Below are 20,265 nucleotides of genomic sequence, written 5' to 3' on the forward strand. Positions count from 1 at the left end.
GTCATGCTAGATGAGATTGAGAACAGAATATAGTCCTAACAACCTGAGTCTTAGCTTTCAAGTAGCTATATTTGTGTTTATTCCATCTTCTGAATGCCTAGGATGAAGCAAGAATGCAGTGCCCCCAGGTTGTAAAAGCTCCTCCAAATTCTTTCGTTGATGAAAATGAGGTTGTTATTTCCATTGTCAGTTAAAGCTGGGACTGCAAGCAGCTCTGAGCAGTTACCCAAATGTGTTCACCCTAAATCTGATTCAAAGACAGCATGCAAGCTCCAGGCACTTGCTGTCAGCATGAATGCTTTCTGCTCTTTAGCTGGAGTTTTTTCTCTGACCTTTCTTTAGACACACAAAATAATTACTCCAGGTTTTATTAATTTGATTTTCAGAAAACAGCATTTAAATGAGGTTTTCTTTTATTCCATTTCCTCTTAGAGAAAGAGAATGAGTAAGGCCTTTTATTTACAAAGGAGAAATGAGAAAGTTCTGGTAATTTAAAGACCTTTGGAAAAAAGCTTGTAGCTTTCTTATGCCTTAGCTTCACCTGTGAGGACCTCTGGAAGAAAAGGATAGCACTTCCTTATTTTCTGTAGATTGCATGGATGAAAAAGCTTGCAAATTCTTATAATCATCTTTATTGTTCTTGGTAAGTCTTGAAATGCAACTGGCTAAAAAATCAGAAATTTTATTGTATTTTCACTAGGCTGCAAGTACTTTTTTAGCATTATCAGGACCTGATTTCAAAAATTCTGTTTCATTAGCATAAAAAAACCCCACCTAAAAGTATCAAATTTCAATTCCTCTATATTTTGAAATGTCAGTCACAGAACATTAATGTTGAGTTAGATATGGAAAGAGAGATTTGGTGCATATGTCCAGTCCCCATTCTCTAGCACCCTTATCTCCACAGTTTTGTGAAAAGAGGTGTAAATACATGTCATGGAAAGTATCTTATTCTTTCCTTTTTTGTATTTATTGCACTTTTTTTCAGGTGTTCTTCAGATCTAATAATCAGTGTTTATTTCATATTTGGAGCAGGACTTGAAATCTTTGTGTGTTAACAGTATTTTATCATTTTCTGATGCTGAATGGGGGATGTCACAGTCATTATAGCTCCTACTTGTAGGATTAGCAGGCAATGTTTGTTTAAAATCCTCAGTGTATCCATTAAATCCTCAAGTTAATAGAATTTGTGGTGACACAAATTATTAAACAGAACTATTACTGAGTTTTATACTTAAGCATATGCATATGCAATAAACTCAGAAATTAATTTCAGAATTAATTATAATATTTCCAGTTATTAATTAGAAATAAATTAATCAAGATCATTCTACAAATAAAATCAGGTTAAACCATAATCTGGTGAACAGGTAGCTTTAAGAAAATCTGGAGAGCTGAACATCCTTCCAGTAGCTGTGCTATTTTGTCATTGATTAAATATTGTACTTTTCCCCATAAAAAGAGGACTATAGTGGTTTTAAGCCCTGGGCTAGTCCAGTTCCTTTTCATCACAATGTTGCAGCTGTTGTCTACTTTTGCAACCCACTTACAGCTGACTGTCTCACTGCCTGTTTCTTTTTGGTGCATAGGGTCCTGAAGCAGGGGAAATGCAGAACTTTGCAGCAACTGGATTTCTCTGTTTCCCCACTAAAGTCCTGCATCCTGCATTGCAGAAAGGAGAAAGATAATTGGTAGATTAGCAACTTTAAACTGGGACTAGACTTCTGTATTGCATCTGGGAGAGGCAATTTAGCAAACAGGCTTTGCAGCTCTTTGGTGTGAAATATTTATATTGGCCAGCAATGAATTTCATTCAAGAGTGATATTGCACTGCTGCCGAACAAGGGATGGTGTTCACTTCCTTTTTTTGTGCAGAAGCACTTCAAGTCAAAAGCACAAAATAGACCCTTATGATTAATCTAACTAAAATATAATGTATACTGGTGACTGACATCTTTGAAATCAAAAGCATTGTCCTTCTAAGTATTTAAAAAACAAAGTGATAATATAAGGATGTAATATCTTGCTACTACATTAACTCTGGAGTCCAAGACAGTGGTTTAGTTTAGAAGACATAGTGGCGGGTCACCTAGTCAAATTCCCCACCCCTGCTCAAAACAAGACTACATGTATCAGGTTACTTAGGCACTTGTCCAGATGTTTCAAATACTTCCAAAGATGGGTATTTCACAGGCTGTTGTTTTGTTTTGTTTTTTTCCACTAATTATGCCCACTGAGATTTATTTTTTTTTAATATATAAGCAGAATTTATTATGTTGTAACTTGTATTTCTTGACACACTGCACACCTCCAAGAGACTAATTCTTTGGATCCTCCTGTAAGGCATCTGTAGACAGCTCTACTCAAGAGAACTAAATTGTAGAACCATATAATGGCTTGGGTTGGAAAGGACCTTGAAGTTCATCTCGTTCCAAGACCCTTGCCATGGGCAGGGACACCTTCCACCAGTTCCATCCAACCTGGCCCTGAACACCTTCAGGGATGGAGCATACACAGCTTCTCTGGGCGACTTGTTCCAGACTCCCACCACCATCATAGTAAAGAACTTTTTCATAATATTTGATCTAAATCTACCTCTTTCAGTTTAAAGCCACTCCTCTTTATTCTATCACTTTATGGACCTGTAAAAAGTCCCTTTCCAGCACTCTTGTAAGCTGCTTTTAGGTACTGGAAGCATGCTATAAGTCCTCCGTGGAGCTTCCTCTTCTCCAGACTGAACAAGGAGACACTTTCAGCCTGTCTTCTTAGAAGAGGTGCTCCAGCTGTCTGATCTTTTTGGGCTTCCTCTGAACTCACTTTAACAGGTGCAGGAGGGGTCTCATGAGAGCTGAAAGGCTTAGTGTTCCCTGGGAAGAAAGCCCTTGTGATGTCCCAAAGAACATAGGGATGCATGGTTAGGACATTATGCCTGCAGACCCATGTTCGTGGGGAAAGTTTTAACAATTTAAAAGTAGAAGTTCTGATGTTCAGATATGCTTTACTTACTAATATAAGCAAAACCAAAGAATGTTGAGTTGACAAATCTGCAAAACTGATAGGAGAGAAACTGAGAACAAAGTCCTGGAGGGAGAATCCATTGAAAAGAGGACAAATTAGAGAAGCATGATAGAGATGTCCCTGATATAAGGTGGGCAGATGCCAACCTTATGGAGTTTAACCATGTCAAGTGCAAGGTCCCACACCTGGGTCGGAGCAATCCCAGGCACAGCTACAGGCTGGGCAGAGAAGAGATTCAGAGCAGCCCTCCAGAGAAGGACTCGGGGGTGCTGGTCCATAAGAAAATGAACATGAGCTGGCTTCAGTGTGCGCTCGCAGCCCAGAAAGCCAACCATATCCTGGGCTGCATCAAAAGGAACATGACCAGCAGGTTGAAGGAGGTGATCCTGCCTCTCTACTCTGCCCTTATGAGATCTCTCCTGGAGTATTGTGTGTAGTTCTGGTGTCCACAACATAAAAAGGACATGGAACTGTTGGAACAAGCCCAGAGGAGGGCCACAAGGATGATCAGGGGACTGGAGCGCCTCCCATATGAAGACAGGCTGAGAAAATTGGGCTGTTCAGCCTGGAGAAGAGAAGGCTGCGTGGAGACCTCATAGCAGCCTTCCAGTATCTGAAGGGGGCCTATAAGGATGCTGGGAATGTGCTCTTCATTAGGGACTGTAGTGATAGCACAAGGGGTAATGGGTTAAAACTTAAACAGGGGAAGTTTAGACTGAATGTAAGGAAGAAGTTCTTTACTGTTAGGGTGGTGAGGCACTGGAATGGATTGCCCAGGGAAGCTGTGAATTCTCCAACCCTGGCGGTGTTCAAGGCCAGTTTGGACAGAGCCTTGGGCGACATGGTTTAGTGTGAGGTGTCCCTGGTCATGGCAGGGGGGTTGGAACTAGATGATCTTAAGGTCCTTTCTAACCTTAACTCTTCTATGGCTCTATGACTCTATGATACCCAGCTTCGTTGGAATAGATAGGAGTAATTCAGACTTACTTTTATTTAAAGGGAAAAAAAAAAGATTGTTTAAAAAATGCAATAAATACCTGTTCAGGCAGTTCTAGCAGCATGAAATCAGTATGGATGAAATGCAGCTTCATTGCTGGACGATGCTGCAAGGGGGCAGCACGGCTTCTCCTCTGCTCTGTACAGGAGCATGAGCCTATGTGAATTCACATGTCACACTGAATTCAGTGACTATTTGATGTTTCATTTCAGTATCTGAGAGTTGAGGGAGCTGTCCTTAGAGACAGAATGTGAAGCTGAATCTGTGCATATTTTTCAGTGATTTCTCTCTCCATGAGATTTAATTTTGTCCTGTATTTTAAAAATATTCCGCGAACCACCTCACTGCCAGTTTTACATCAGGTACTATGCACAGCTGCTGGGTTAAACCCCATAGCAGCACTGTGAGGAAATATTTAATGCATAGTCTGTACTTTGCTGAGGGCTTTAACTGAGTAAACACACATTGTTGTTATACACTGTTCATTATTTAAAAAGAAGCATATTATTTAATTATTCTTTCTCTGTGTGTGTCAAGGAACACTGGGATTTTCTTTCTGTAAACTGGAGCTAGACTCAGATTAACCTACAGCTTCCTTGGCAGCTAATTGTAGTCAGCTTTCTGTCCCATGAAGCTTTAACACTTTGGAAATGCTTTCTAACCATATATATGGGGCCAGCATGCTGGGCAGGATGATGAGGAACTGCCTCACCAAAATAATAGAGGATGCTGAGAAGTGGGGCTGTGTGTGTGGTGAAGTGTTGACTGTAGCCATGACTACGTCATCAGAGAGGTACCCAAAGGATGACTTTGTGACTAAGGCAGGTACTGGGAAGACTAGGTTTTGGCTCCTGGTGGACAGTAATATAAGCTAGCTTTTGTCACTGTTGTATCAAGTAGACTAATGTGAAAAAAGGGCACCTCTTTTCTTGAGGCATCCTCAAAGTTGTTACCTGTTTCTCACTACCTCAGATTCTGAGAAAAGGGCACCAACTGGCAGAAAAAAATATCCAGTGTGTGTGTTCCAGGTGGCAGACTCAAACATCACTTTATCTTACCAGGCAGTATAGAATCATAGAACAGTTAGGGTTAGAAAGGACCTTAAGATCAAGTTCCAACCCCCCTGCCATGGCCAGGGACACCTCACACTAAACCATCTCACCCAAGGCTCTGTCCAAACTGGCCTTGAACACCCCCAGGGATGGAGCATTCACAACCTCCCTGGGCAACCCATTCCAGTGCATCACCACCCTCACAATAAGGAACTTCTTCCTTATATCCAATCTAAACTTCCCTTATTTAAGTTTTAACCCATCACCCCTTGTCCTATCCCTATAGTCCTAATGAAAAGTCTTTCCCCAGCATCCATATAGGCCCCCCTATGAGGTCTCCACGCAGCCTTCTCTTCTCCAGGCTGAACAGCCCCAACTTTCTCAGCCTGTCTTCGTACGGGAGGTGCTCCAGTCCCCTGATCATCCTCGTGGCCCTCCTCTGGACTTGTTCCAACAGTTCCATGTCCTTTTTATGTTGAGGACACCAGAACTGCACACAATACTCCAGGTGAGGTCTCATGAGGGCAGAGTAGAGAGGCAGGATCACCTCCTTCGACCTGCTGGTCATGTTCCTTTTGATGCAGCCCAGGATACGGTTGGCTTTCTGGGCTGCGAGCGCACACTGAAGCCAGCTCATGTTCATTTTCTCATGGACCAGCACCCCCAAGTCTTTCTCTGCAGAGCTCTCTGAATCCCTTTTCTGCCCTACCTGTAGCTGTGCCTGGGATTGTTTTGACCCAAGTGTATAAAAGGGTTTTATTATTTGTATCAAAGCAGGAAACTAGGCAAATATAAAAAATAGAGGTCTAGACATGGCTCAGAGATTCAGGTTCTATGTGAAAACCTCATAGACATTCAGCAAGTCAGGTACAATTGAGTAATACAAAAATGAGTGCTGAAATATACTTATTTCTTGTTTATAGTTCTAAAAGACATTGCTCCTGAAAATCATTCAGTCTTTCTACTGGAGGAAAGAGCCAGAAAATCCTTCTATAATTTATCAGATTCTTTCTTATTCTGCCTGCCTCAGGAACTTAAAAGGATACATAGGATACATTTTTGTCTTTTGCTTGCAGTGAGGAGACAGAACCCTGTATGTTTCTAAACTGTGCTGATGTATTTACCTTTATTTGCTGTCAATATAGGACACCAGAGATGAATCTGTGTGAAGACATCAACAAGCTGCATGTAGATTCTGGTTCTGATTTGTTTGAAGAAAAGCTTTGATAAAATAACCATTTCTTCAAAATGAAACTTGGGACACTAGTAATGCCAAGGGAGGTGTGCTAATGACGAAATAGGACAGATTAATACGGGCAGTGTGTACAGAATTACGATAAAACCACTATGGTCAACACATGGGAAATCTGAAACAGCAAAATATATTTTTGTGTTAATTAGGGAAAAGAAACCGACCAGATATTTTAAATATTTATTTGTCAGACTGGGATAACAGCCTTTATAGAGCACAATTTGCATAAGTTCTCAAGATACATCCTGTATACAATCACAAAACCATGACATGGATTTATACATAAAGTGAAAACTGAGACAGATTTACAAGCATTTTTATACAATTTTCATACCGCTTTTGTTTAAGTTTTTACAATTTTTAGAACAGGTCTGTTATGATTTTTGGGGGATTTTTTGTGTTTTTTTTTTTTTCCTGGTGAATCTGGAAAAAAAATGAAAATTAAAGGAAATTCAAACCAAAATGAATATCAACAAACCACCACCTATGCATGCAACATTCACTGTGGAAGCATTACATTTATCCAAGGACTAATTTTTTTTGTTTGTTTGTTTGTTTGTTTGCTTATTTTTGTGGGGTTTTTTTTGGTGTTTTGGGATTTTTTTTTTATACATTGGGTATGCTGTACACGTTGTCCGTAGCATGACAGCACTCACGCTAGTCAGCCATTGTTGAGCACCTGAGCACGTCACTGAACATCTATAAGATACAACCAAATAAGGGCACATTCACATGCTTGGATGTCAGATGGAGTTAATGAGTTGAACTCAGTTTGTTTTACAAAAATGTATACTTATTTACAGGGTAACAAATTAAGAAAACAGCTTTCGCTCAAATCATCTATTTTGCATTATGGATATCTATATATAATTTTTGAGCTCATTGATATATTTCTTTATTAATCTTTTCAAAATAATAAAACCAAACATATAGAAAACATTAAAATGCTTCTTATGATTTAAAGAGAGAGTATCCGGTTTCACTTATTCTTTCTATTTTCCTTCTGAAGGCAACATGTATTTATAAAGAGTAACTGATCCTACATGCCACGTGTACTGAAAATTCACAAGGCATTTAGGACTAGTGTTTAAATATAATGTAGGTGGATACTTACACTAAATTTCCTTTCTGTTTCATTACCTCTATAAGTTACACTCACACAAAGGCAAATTTTCTCTGTTATTCACATATGTATGTACATATCTAGATATATAATCAAATAATGAAATCTGGGACATTCAACATTGTAGCAATGAAAATAAAGTACTTAAAATAGTGTCAGTTATGATTCAAATAATAATTTAAAAAAATACTATTAACATCTTTCTGATATTTTCATGAAACTAATTCCCAATTAAGTAATCTCTATTGGACACGCACTAGCTTACAATATAATAGATGTTTTCTTTTTCCTCATCATCTTCCTCAAAGTACTAATCAGTATCAGCTGGTTACCAGCTACCACAACCTAAACATGCAAACATCCAGCATCCAGAAAAATAAATACTTCCCAGGTTTTGATTTAAAGAGAGTTTAATTCAACATATCAGTTGTTATTAACTTCAACTGGTTTGGACTGGGTTTTTGTTTCTTCCACACAGGATCCATGTAATGTAAAAAACATGGGTAATAATAAAGGAGCAGCACTCATTGCCCCTGGATACTATCCCTTTAAAGTGTAATGATAAATAGCTAGTTCAACATTCATCATAGAAACTCTCATGTCTAGTTTTAACCTGAAAAAAAAAAAGTGGGTGTTTGCTGCTCACTGTATGTATAATAATAATAATAATAATAATGATAACATTAGAAATCCCTGTCATTTGTAAACACACACACTGTGCTTTTGCTCATTTTTCAACTTGTTTCCACTATAGAAGGCCTTGAACAAGGAAGCAGCTTCAACCTCTGTTGACTCAGCAGATTTATGAATAAAAAAAGTTAAAATGCCTCTGCTGTTGCCTCCCTGCAATGTGTCTTCAAAGCAACCATAAAAATATGTGAACTCATCACTAATCAATCACTCAGAAATTATAAAAGCTGTTGCCACATCTAAGCACTTTTGGCCAGATAAATGAAACAAAACTTAATGAAAAAAAAAAAAAAGGAAAAAAAAATGTACTGAGATATATACAAAAAAAGTAAAAAAATACTAATAGTCCTTATTAGATTATTCTTTACAAAACGTTGTCACAAGGGAGTTTTTCCTGACTGCGCATAAAACAAGGGGGAAAAAAAAAGGGGGAAAAAAATGCATTCAAACACGAACCTGTGTTGCATAGGGTGATTCCAGTACAACCTAGAAATTTGGTCAGGAAAGGAACTTGGCACACTTTGGAAGCATCCTCTGACCTATGAAAGATGCTGCATTGGAAAAGAGGGAATGTGGGCCCAGGTCTGTCACTAATCCATCCATGGTGACACCAAAGGAGCCCCAGCCTTCCTGCAGCTGGCCAAGGCAGTGCTGCATTCCTGACAAACTACTCTTTGCGTTTCATGACAGGAGTCTAAAACTGCCATTTCAACATGCAGAAACATTTTGTGTGTTGATCAGAGAATCAAAGATGCTTGAGTTAAGCCAGTTGCTGACAGCTGATTAACCCACAAAGGTAGCTGTTCTGTACAGCCAGAGCTATACCACCCAACACAACTATTCTAGAAAAACATTGGCCACATTTGTATGTGTGTGAGAGCAAAGCACGCCCGTCCAATTTCTCAATTAAGAGTGATGATTACAGGTATCCCAGTAAGGCAGCCAGCCAGTGCCCATTCCCACTGGAAATCTCCATAGCAACTGCCAGCATGAATCTCTGTCTTTATAACAAATCTTAGAAAGAACAAAATTACCAGCAGTTTGCACAAAATTGCCCACCTCACAGCTTGTACTTCACACAGTAATTGAAACTAGAAGTTGGAAGGGGAGTTTGGTAAATTTTTCAAGAAAAGAACACGCTATAGTCATCAGGAATGCAAAATAACCCACCAAAAGAGCAACACATTATGTCGAATATACCCACATATGACTTTTTGTTTCGAGTTCGATTTTTTTCTTTGAAGTATTTACCTTCTTATAAGAGCATACACAACATCAAAACATATAGAATGTTTACAATAACTCCAGAGGACTGTTTTCAAAATGTATGAGAGGTAGGGTATACATATACTGGTGAAAGCATAGAATTCAACACTGAAGCACACATCCTACTTCCACTGTCAGTGATGTGTTTTTAGGACAGCTAATAAGATTTTGATGTGATTGTTCTGCTTGCAAGGTAAGCAGGCTACCAGCAGGTTATGAATAACTTAACAGGAGTTTTCTTGGTACGTGTACCATTAACATCTGTGTGTTTCTTCTATTCCTTTTCCACAGTATTATTTTAAGTTGACAAGGAAAAATAAAAAACTATATGTGGAAAGTATCACCAGATTAAATGATGTAACTTTCTCAATGTCAATCCAGCTTCTGAGTAAACTGATCTTTTTTTTTTTTTTCCCTTCTTTGAAAAGCATGTATTATTTTCCAGAAGAAGTTGGTCTTGCACAACCCGTGGAAGTGTAATACATACATTGAGAAAATATAAGAATACATACATTAAGTAATTGGTGAAAAGTCCTTATTGGGCCAGAAAAAAAAAAATGTCTGGAGCACAGAATTTTGGTAATTTTCTTTTCAAATATGCAAAGATCATGAGGTAATATTTTCAGGGAAACTACTTTTTAATAGAGCTGTGAAATATTAAATGACTTCTGAGCAACATGGGATTTTAGTACCATATTGATTCTTGGTTTTTAAAGAAACTGCCATACTTTTAGGAATGGGAGAAAAAACTCTTCCATCTTCAAAAATGGTACAGTGGAAAACATAACAACCAGCCTAAGCCATCCCAGGCAGTAGTTTCTTTTTGAATGATCTAACTACTTGGCTTCAAGCCCCTGAAAGTGGGACTCTGAACATGGAAGTGCTGACACAGTTGCAAGTTATCTTCCTATTTACTTCTTTCCTAACTGAGAAGCCACACTGTTGAGTGGATTACACTAAGACATTCACCTGAGATAGTAAAAGGATGCTCTTAATTTGTTCTAATGCAACAGTATCCAGGCAGTAACTGCCCTACTGTCCCTTTCGTTTATATTTCAAGTGTGTCACTGGTGTGATACAGAGCCCTGCACCGAGTGGGTTGGTGTTAGCATAGTGGGTTCACTGCTCCAAAGTACCCACAAAATAGCCTAGAATTCATAGTCTCTGCACAGTTTCAGTAAAGACTGGTTCTGAAAGTGGAAGGACTAGCTGGAATAATGGTATTAGTCCCAGTGCCTAAGTCTCTTCAATTCCAAACTTTTTTAAAACTGCCGATTCAAAGGAAAGGGTGAAGTACGGTGTCACTGGCATCAAAACAGCATTTTTTTCTTCCTGTTGTAGTGCAGTTTGCATCCTATCCTTTTTCTTTCAAACCACATCCCAAATTATAGACCATTTATATGTTTTTATCACTTACATTTCAGGACAGTGGTTTAAATTCATTGTTAACACACAGAAACAAATGAAACAATCAGATCTGATTCTTCACAGCTTAGTTTTTGAAAGAAAAATAAAGAAGGAAAAAATAATGTAAAATAACATTACCACACCTTGCAGTTTGTGTCAAGTGGCATAGTCTCACTACAGAGAATTATCAGAGATATAAAGGTGCAGAGGAACAAGTTTTGCACTTCTGATAAGTGAGATCTGGAAAGTCAGTCACCCTAGGTGTTTTTGCATAAAGTGATCTCCTTCTGGTTGCACAGAAAACCAGACTGCTCTTCCCATCACACTACCTCCAGCTGCAGCTGAACTCTGCATTAACACCTGCCTTCCAGCCTTCATTATTTCCTTCACAGTTACTCTCTTCACAAAGAGTCCAACATCACTGAGCCCTCATGTCAGTCTTCGGTTCAAACAGCCGCACTTTAACTTCTGGGCCCAGGTTTTCTTTTACTTTTGCTGTCTTTTGCAGCAAAACAAATGTGCTAGCCCTCATTTAAGTGTGCTATGTAGCCCAGAGACTGCTCTTTTCTACTTTGTATTCTGAAAGACTAGCTAAACACAATGATATCAAACTATAGTCTTGGAGTGATGCTGTTTATAGCAGACTCTGCAGATTTTGTGCCCTAAGCAGACATCTCTGCTCAGTGTGTTTGTGTGGAGCTGACCAACAGTTTGTGCCAGTTTACTATTCTTTTCCTTAGATCCACTTTGTCAAGCCAGATATAAGCTTCCCCAATCAGTGTCTTTTTCATAAACTTCCCTCCATTGGAGACAAGCAGAATCTAGGAAAATCATAACAACAATAAATAATTATGAATGTGCATATTAACATACCGCATTTGTTAGCAAACATGAAAGATTCAGAAATGTCAAGTTCTGATTCAGTACCCATAGAAAAGAAACATAACCCTTTATATATAGTCACCTTCCGAACAGAAAGCGAGCCCCTTGAAAACTGAACCCTCCTCTCTTCTGTTTTGTTATCATGGGATGTAGCAACTAGGAGATGACGAACTTCAGTAAGCAATTTGTTCACCTGCTGGTTACCAAAGACAAATGCAAACTCAAGTTTTAAGATACAGGGTAAAGCTTCATGAAGGCAAAGTACCAGCTCTTTTTAAGTATATGGAGGTCAGAGGGTACTCTACATATAGGCTGTAGCTCCAAGCAGACTAGCATGTGAGAAAGTCCAAGGTTCTAGTTTCTGCAAGCAGTAGTCGAACCTAAAATATAGACTTGGTCTGAAATCTCATTCCTGCTATGGCTCTGCTGAGAGCCACTGGTCTTACAGCTTTTGCTTGACCAGCTGTGAAGAGTGGGAAGTGCTGGAACAGCCCTGGCACTCACGTGAGCTATGCAGGCTTGGGTGCTCAAGATTCTCCAATATATATCATATATGCAGAGGTTTCCCAGCTGAGCTTCATGCTATACAAGCAATAAATACCTCTGAAGGATTCTATAGGTTCATTTTACATATTTCTGGGAGAAAATGTTTAATAACATATATGATACAGGGGGTGAGTTATACACATGGAGGTAAATTTTAGACTTTATTAACTATTGAGTAAGTGAATCAACAAACCCAATGTTCTTCTATCAACTTACTAAGTTCTTAAAAAAGAACTCATGAAAGATTGTATTTCCATGGTAGTATTGGCAAGAGGTTTGTAATAACAACAGTCACTAAAGTAGACCTCCAGCAATGAGCAAGGGAGGTAACTCCTAACAGTAGGAGGCTGTCACCCTCTGTGTGAGTCAGCAGGAAAGTAAAATAGGGCATTTCGTTGTTTGGTTTCAAAAGATCTAGGCTAACAGAGGAATTGCAGAACTCAAGGATGAGATACTGGGAAAGACCATATGGTGGTAGACATGTAACTGAACTGCAAAAGAACTAGAATTTCCAGTAGTCAAGAATTTCAAAATTTTTTAAAAAAAAAACTCCATTCTAATTTGGGGAACAAACTAAGAAATGCAAACTTTACATTACAATGGAAATTTAATGGAAGAAGTTTCCAATAATTTTCCTGGATAAGTTTCTCAGTTCCCAATTTTGATATCACTTGGCAAGTAAGGTATGTATCTGTACAGGTTCAGCACCTACATGCCCATTAATCAACAGGTTTGAGGAGGGAGGACCAAATGACTCCTAGGCACTAAACTGTTTAGGGAACTGCACTCATCAGAAAGCCTTGGGGTAAATCGGCATCCTGCCTCTACTGCTGCTGGCTTTCTAGGTCACTTGGTTTAATGTTTCCTGAAGAAATGAGCAGCACAGAAGCTGGCAAGCCAAACCAGAACATCTCTGAAAAATATTCTTTTGGGTTTTTCGGATTACCCTCACAAAGGACATTATGTATTTGTAATTGCAGCTAGCCAGCCAGCCAGGAGCTAGATAAGGAACAAGACAAAAGAGCCAGGAGCTTAGTGTTTTTGAGAAGAGCCCCAGGTAGGTTGCCAAGGAACAGGGAAATCAGGGAATCGAGCAAGCAAACTGCCAAGGGCTGAGGAAAGTGCTTGTGTGAAACCTGTCAAAATGTTTTCTGCAGAACATTCTCATTCTGACACATCCACAGTTTTGGGAGAGGAAAAATTCCTTACAAATTTTTCATCGCTTCAGTCCTTGATCCTTCTCTCCACTCCCAGGTGGATCCCTAGTATCTGTCCTCTAGTTTATCTGTCTCTCAGTCTTGTTCCTTCCCTGCTCTGCTTTAAATTTCAGACTTGTTATTCTGAATCAGCTAGTCTGGGTTTCTAATCATCAGGGTGTCTTTTCCTTATTTCAAATACTCTTGAACAGAAAATTCTGGCAATTCTTTTCTTCTCCTTTATTTCTTTTTTTCTTTTATTTTTTTTTAGTATTTTTTCTTTCTCAATAACTCAGTGTCCCATTTTTATGAATAATATTCACACCTCTTGCTGCTGATTTTTTGAGTGCAGACCCTTGTCCTAACCCTTGTCCTAATTTCTGCCTCCAGGTCATTCTCATCTCTCTTTACAATGTACTTTCTATGATTATTAAGTTTGATATCATCTTACTCCCTCTTTCTGATCTTATTTCCCCTCTTAATCTTCCAATTCCATTTTTGTTCTACGCATTCTGGTTTTGTTTTTCTCCCACATCTCTTTTGATAATGTCCATTTCTTTTCCCCTAATGCTCATCATTCAAATTATGCATTCAAATCAACAAACTTCATGCTTTGTCAGGAATAAACTGTCTGATAAGTGCGAAGAGTGTATAAGAACAGATGTATTGAGTCAGATTAAAGATCTCTCCAGGCAAATATTCTGCTTTTGAGAGAGTATAGGGTGGTGTATAAGTAAGATTATAAGAACAAGGCAACCATGTAGTGTCACTTTCTCAAAATACCTGTGTACCATTGACTTCCTGACTCACAAGTGGTCTGTTTGCATTTAACAGTCTATGAGGTATTTTCCTCATGAATTTGTCCAATTGTTGTTTCCAATTACTTTTTCCATGAAATTATTTATTATCCACAATATCTTAGGGCAATAAATTTTACAGCTTGAACTACAAATTGCATGAAGAAACACTTATGTTTGTTTTAAACTCTACTTTTACAGCCTTTGTTCTCTTACGTCTGGTGTGCAGCCCCAGTACATATCACAGAGTTTCTAAGGAAATGCTGCCAAGTCTGAGGCTGACTGTTCCTATGGCTACCTCCCTCACCGTCTCCCTCACTAGCATCTTGATGGCTTGTTTTTCTGTAGGATTCTGTGAATTTTTCTTTACTGGTCTACACACCCCTTACAGTTTCCTCATCAGACCACCACTGGAAGCACATTTTTTACAGGTATATTAGCTCTTCAGCTTTGTCAAGACTTTATTGACTACTCTGAATTTTTCTGGGTAATATAACAACTTAAACATTCTTTCGTTAAGTCTGTTGAATCAATAAGGGTGTTAGGACACCTTAACACAGGGAAAAGAGTATCTATTTCTTTTGGCCTTGTTTTGTAAGTGACATCCATTTTGGCTTTAATTTTAATGATACAACTAATAAGCCTAACACAGCATTCAGATGATCCAGTCTAACTTCAGTCATCAAAATGTAGCTGGCTTGTTTACATCAGTCTTTGAGATTTAAAGGTACATCGAATGAATGCTGGTATGCTCAACAATTCCTCCCACTTACTTTTAATTTTAGCATGCATATACACCTGGTTTTGTCCATACCTATCCACTGACTAAAGGAAGCCTTAATATCTGGCTTATATTAGTTATCTACTCATATGAAAGCAAATCAAAGTAAGTAAAGTGAATCCTCACCCCCTAAAAAAGTAAATCTGACCAAATGATCAGATCTGTCTAAGCAACTAAAACACAGGAGAGGGACTATTCCTGAATCAGTTTCACATATCATTTGGTGTGCCACAGACTGAAAATGCCGTAATCTCCTTTAACATATGTTTCATATATTTTTCATGAATATTTCGATTGGCATAATCAATAATTTTGCATTATCTGACATTATGACTACTGTGTCTAATCCTAGTCACCAACAACTTTTGAAGAAGTTGAAGAACTGGAGAGAATGATAAAACCATTAGTTACATAGGCAACAGGATAGATCAAAGAAATTTTATTTACCTATCCTGGAAAAATAGGGAGGAGAGATATGATGATAACATTCCAGTGTGCAATCATTTTTTTATAAAAAGAAAGCAGATCAGTTTTCCTCTGTGCTTTTTGAGGATACATAAAGATAGGTTAAATTAATTTAAAACATGGTGTATTTAATTTAGATACTACACTAAACATTCTAAATGCATAGAAAATATTTTTGGAAGGCATCCGTAACTTTTTTCTTCAGGGGTTGTAAGAACAGGTCAAGCTTAAAACTTTCAGACTCAGTCTATACCCTTCCTCAGTGTGGGGCAATGGATTAAACCTTCTTATAAAGTCTCCTTCAGCCTGACATTTCCATTATTATGCAATTGTGTTATTTCCTTTGTAATTTTCTCTTTTCAGCAAACAATTGAGGTAGAATATTGGTCTTACATGCCCATAGCAGAACATGGGCAACATCCAAAATTAGGTTTTAATAAAATGCAGAATTACCTGAAGAGAATGCCCAGCAGGACTCAAGCTAAATCTAAATGTTTCATTGAATGAAGGCTCTCGGTCATGTCTGCATACCCTGGTTTTCTTCTTAATTACTCTCTTTTGGGTAGTCATATTGACAACATACAGCTTCACATATAGGTCTGGGGAAGAACATTTCAATGAGTTAAATACAGAAGCTCTTAAATAATCGTTGTTAATGATTTCAATAGAAGGGAAGTGTGACAAATCAGAGCATGGTATTTTACAGAGCCGTATTTTTTCTCATTCACATGATGTAGAAATGGAACCACCTCACTCACTCCAAGGGAATTATTTTGTGTTTACAGTGATGACATTAACGGAACAAACAGCTTGATGTCATTATGTACATATGAAAATATTGCTGTTAACATGCATTTTTAAATTTTAAAAAGCTTTTTCTCCAAAATACATTTTTCAGTCCATATAATTGTTCTTCAATAATCTAGGGAATTATAATTTTTATTAAACTTAAAAGAGGATTAATTTTTAACAATCAGAAGTATATGTAAAGAGGATTAACTTCTGAGAATGTAATCTGCTTCTACAAAAAATTTTACTTTCATTAAAATTGCTCATAGGAGAAAAAAAGCACTTCAAATAGAATCTTATAAAATATGTCATTCTGGTTAAGAAGCACATTTTTCCCCATTTTAGTAGTGATGTTAAATGACTTCAGATACATCCTCCCTAATGTTCTCAAAGTATTGTAAAGGTGGTTTCTGTGTGATACCTGGTAGATGATCTGGAGATTTAAATTTGTATGTGATATTTCTGCACTGAAGGATTTCTACTATCAGCTGTTCTCCATCTGTCTTCATTTCCTTCTTTAATGCAATCTTGATTTCACCCATAACCTGTGTTTTACCTGAAAAAGCAAAAAAAGCAACCCTCGTTATTTTAAAAGGAAATGAACGAATTAAGGCTTTGGTGAAGTTAGCATTTCATTTCACCTTCTTACAAATATGGAGCAGTATCATTCACACAATTTTAAGTGAAGTAGTTACTGTGACCTTTAAAATTAAAGGTGATTTTCCTTCTTAAGTGGCCATGTGGCCAGAAATACAGGCCCATTATTCCTGCTTCGTATGGATTTCTCTCTAAATCAGTCCAGAAATGGAGAGAAGACAAGAATGGAATACAGGCAATTGCTTTTCCTGTTTGTCCTCCCATAGGGTTTTACAAAAGCCAGGCAAAGTAGAACAGAGCTACATCTTCTAAATGAGAAAGGTGACATAAGCAGAGCCCGTACCCTCAACACAGTGCTGTCTATAATAGCATCATGTCATAACAAGGTTTGTGCTTCTATATCTATTGTCCTGTTACTGTAAAATACTATTTCACCTTCCTCTTCTCTTTAGACATTAGTTATAAAAAAAAACAAACCATAAAGCCTCTGGAAGTCTTTATTACCTAGTTTCTGGTGCCAGCAGGCTGAGGCTTTAATGCATTACCAGGAAATTCTAGAAACTGGTGCCAAAATGTTGTAAGGAACAAAGCAATTCTACAGAAATTAACAATTATGACACACCTGGAGAAGCTTCTTTCATAAAGAGTAGAAAGTTACCAAGTGGCATTGAGAGACTACTTGTATTAAAAACGTATAACCAAATTTGAATAATCCTCACTAAAAATGCCACCTGTTGCTTCACAGATGTTCATGTGCAATCCTACATTATATTTTTTTCCTACTTGAAATATATTTTGAGATCATGAATGAAAAAATTAATAACAAATAATCACACTTACAACGTGGGGCCCCAACCATCCTCACAAACTCAAGCTGGAATCCAGTTACAGTCAATACAAATTTTCGATTGGGGTTCAGCTGGGTCAGTGTTTCACCCATAGTTTGTAAGGTGGGAAAGGACCGGTTAAGAAGAGAGTGATTCTTTCACTATATTTAATCACCACAAACTCCTTCCTATAGGTTTGAACAATAGTAGCATCTTGTTTTCTGCTATATGTTTGTGCAAAGAGAATGGAGCCCAAGTTTTGTGATGGCAGCAGCAAAGACCATCCGTAGCTGGGATACTCTTTATGACAAATATCCTGATTTGCTACTTAAGCCTCATGAGGAAAACAGTGAACTCCAGCTGCAAGCACGTGAAGCATGATAGCTTTCTTGTCCTTCCATACTAATTTTCATTTCTCCCACAGCATGCAGTAAAAAAGCCATAACACCCTCCTTACGAAATATTGCACTAAAATAAATCACCACTTCTAAGCCTAGCAGAATTTTAAAGAGATTCCTATTCCTTCCATGGCTTGTCTTTTCACTCTTTCTCACATATGTACATTGCATCTTTCCTTTGACAGGTGTGTAAGGATAGAGCAAAGGTACACCGGTTTGTGGAACTGACCCTCTAACTGGAAAAAGAGATATGATGGTATGGAGAACTGTTAATAATGAACTGTCTATGAGCTGTTGAGAGAGGCCACAGTGCGCTAAACTGGACAGGAATGTTCTTTGTAATAAAATTGCCCAGGGTGTCATGGGATTGGCTGACCCTGAGGATTGCATTGGTAGAAATAACTTAAAATACAGTTCCAAGTCACAACTTTTTTCATTCTTACATAAGTTTAGAAAACTAATTGTAACTTATGTGTAAATGGAACTAGGTATTTTGGTAGACTGGATGATGATAAATGCTACAGTGTAACTCTAAAAAAAGTAAATATAATGAAAAGACATTACATATTTTTCTAGGAAAGTACTAATATGGCTTTCTGAGATACTGGAAAATAATTTGTAATTTTGATATTAATATTTGTTTCAATAAAGATGAATGCTAGATGAAACAAGTGCAAACCAGGATTATCACAGTGGCAAACAACCATACAGTAAAGAACTAAAATGATGACATTGTAGCTGAGCCTAGGAAACAAGGAGTGGAAAAGGATGAAATTGTTTTCTACAAACAAAGGATAAATATTGAAAAGGATAAGAAACACTAAAGCTGAATTTGTGCAATATTTTACCTGCTACATATATATCAAACACAGACTTACTGAGGGGGAATGTGGGCATGCATGGCAACATTGTGTTCGCTTTAGGAACATGTTAACAGTAACTAATTACTTCTTTAAAAATATAGCTATGATTAAATATATTGGTGATTTTTTACATGACAATACGCCTCTTTTTAGTGACCAGATTTATTAAACAACTATTAACAATTAAAAGGTGATGGTCAATTTAAATTGATGTAAGGTATTTCAGAAGTCAAAGGGTTTAAATTTACTATGGTGATGGTAACATGAACTGTCCCTCTTGTAGAACTGTCACAATCCATGCTTTGAAAGGGTAATTAGTTTGCTATTAGTCTTCAGTGACTTTCTGCTTAAATCACAGGATGTGTCATCTGCACTGTTGTTGTCAGCTTCCACTATTAATTATGGATTGTGCTCCTGTTCCTTTTTTGATCAGATGTCTGTTGTCAAGCAAAATTACCCAAGACAGCAGTAAATAGTTGTCTCCATCAGTTTGTGATATCAAGGCTGGTTCAGCAATGTATTTAAATGAGCAGGTAAATCTCACTGGACAATGACAGGAATTTAGTTCAGTTCAATTGTCTAAATGTAAATTTCTGAGATAATTTTCACATTTATTGACTATGAGATAGATTGACTATCTATTCGCATACTCCAGTGTGAGCATGTTAAACTTGGAAATTTAAATATGAGATGCCTCAATGCTGCTACCTGATGAGCAACACTAGACTAATTTTCTGAATGGATGCCAGATGGACAAAAAACAAAATTAAGGAAATATATAAACTGACATTTGTTTCATGGTTAAGTATAAGTTAGTAAGGGCTCCTTCTGTTCCAGAAGAGTGAGCAAGAGCAGTAGAATCCAAAATAAAATTCAAAACCCAGAAGAATTCAAAACAAGGGGATATTGAAAATAATTTCTCTTTTTTTTTTTTTTTTTTATATAACAGAATCATTGTTTGCAAAATAGGTAAGAAATTATTTTCTGGAGCTTCAAGACTCATACATTTTATGGTCAAGGATTTTTCTTCTGAGCAATTTCCAGTGGGTCTGGCCTACTGAGTGTGGCAATGCTAATTGGAGGTTGTAGTAGTGGGGGTTTGTTTGGTTTGGGGTTTGTTTTTTAATTCCTTATGATATAGATCATCCTCCTACTGCTCAAAGAATTCAGATGTTGGAAAAAATAAGCAGCACAAACCAAATAAAATCACCAACTGAACAAAAAACAACTGCAACAACAATAAAATCACCAGGACATTGTCCTCACTGAAAGGAAGGGAGTGGTTAGAATATGAAGTTTAATGGAAGCCTTGGCTGCAG

General features: G+C 37.6%; 1 protein-coding gene across 7 annotated transcripts in view; it reads right to left on the reverse strand.

The window, feature by feature from the left end:
- Positions 1-7,833: 7,833 nt before the first annotated feature.
- The window catches only part of PCLO (piccolo presynaptic cytomatrix protein), a 362,414-nt gene continuing 349,982 nt past the window's right edge, over positions 7,834-20,265 (reverse strand). For all 7 annotated transcript variants that reach the window (XM_061352212.1, XM_061352216.1, XM_061352213.1 and 4 more), the window contains 3 exons: positions 16,683-16,817; positions 15,926-16,071; positions 7,834-11,626 (listed from right to left, as the gene is read on the reverse strand). In XM_061352212.1, the coding sequence (XP_061208196.1) occupies positions 11,486-11,626; positions 15,926-16,071; positions 16,683-16,817 (422 nt within the window). In that variant the 3' untranslated portion in view covers positions 7,834-11,485. The remainder of the gene's footprint in view (positions 11,627-15,925; positions 16,072-16,682; positions 16,818-20,265) is intronic.

The sequence above is a fragment of the Neopsephotus bourkii genome, unplaced genomic scaffold (genome assembly GCF_033783945.1).
Source record: "Neopsephotus bourkii isolate Nb327-2 ecotype Australia unplaced genomic scaffold, CSIRO-AGI_Nbou_v1 NB_638, whole genome shotgun sequence".
NCBI lineage: Eukaryota > Metazoa > Chordata > Aves > Psittaciformes > Psittacidae > Neopsephotus > Neopsephotus bourkii.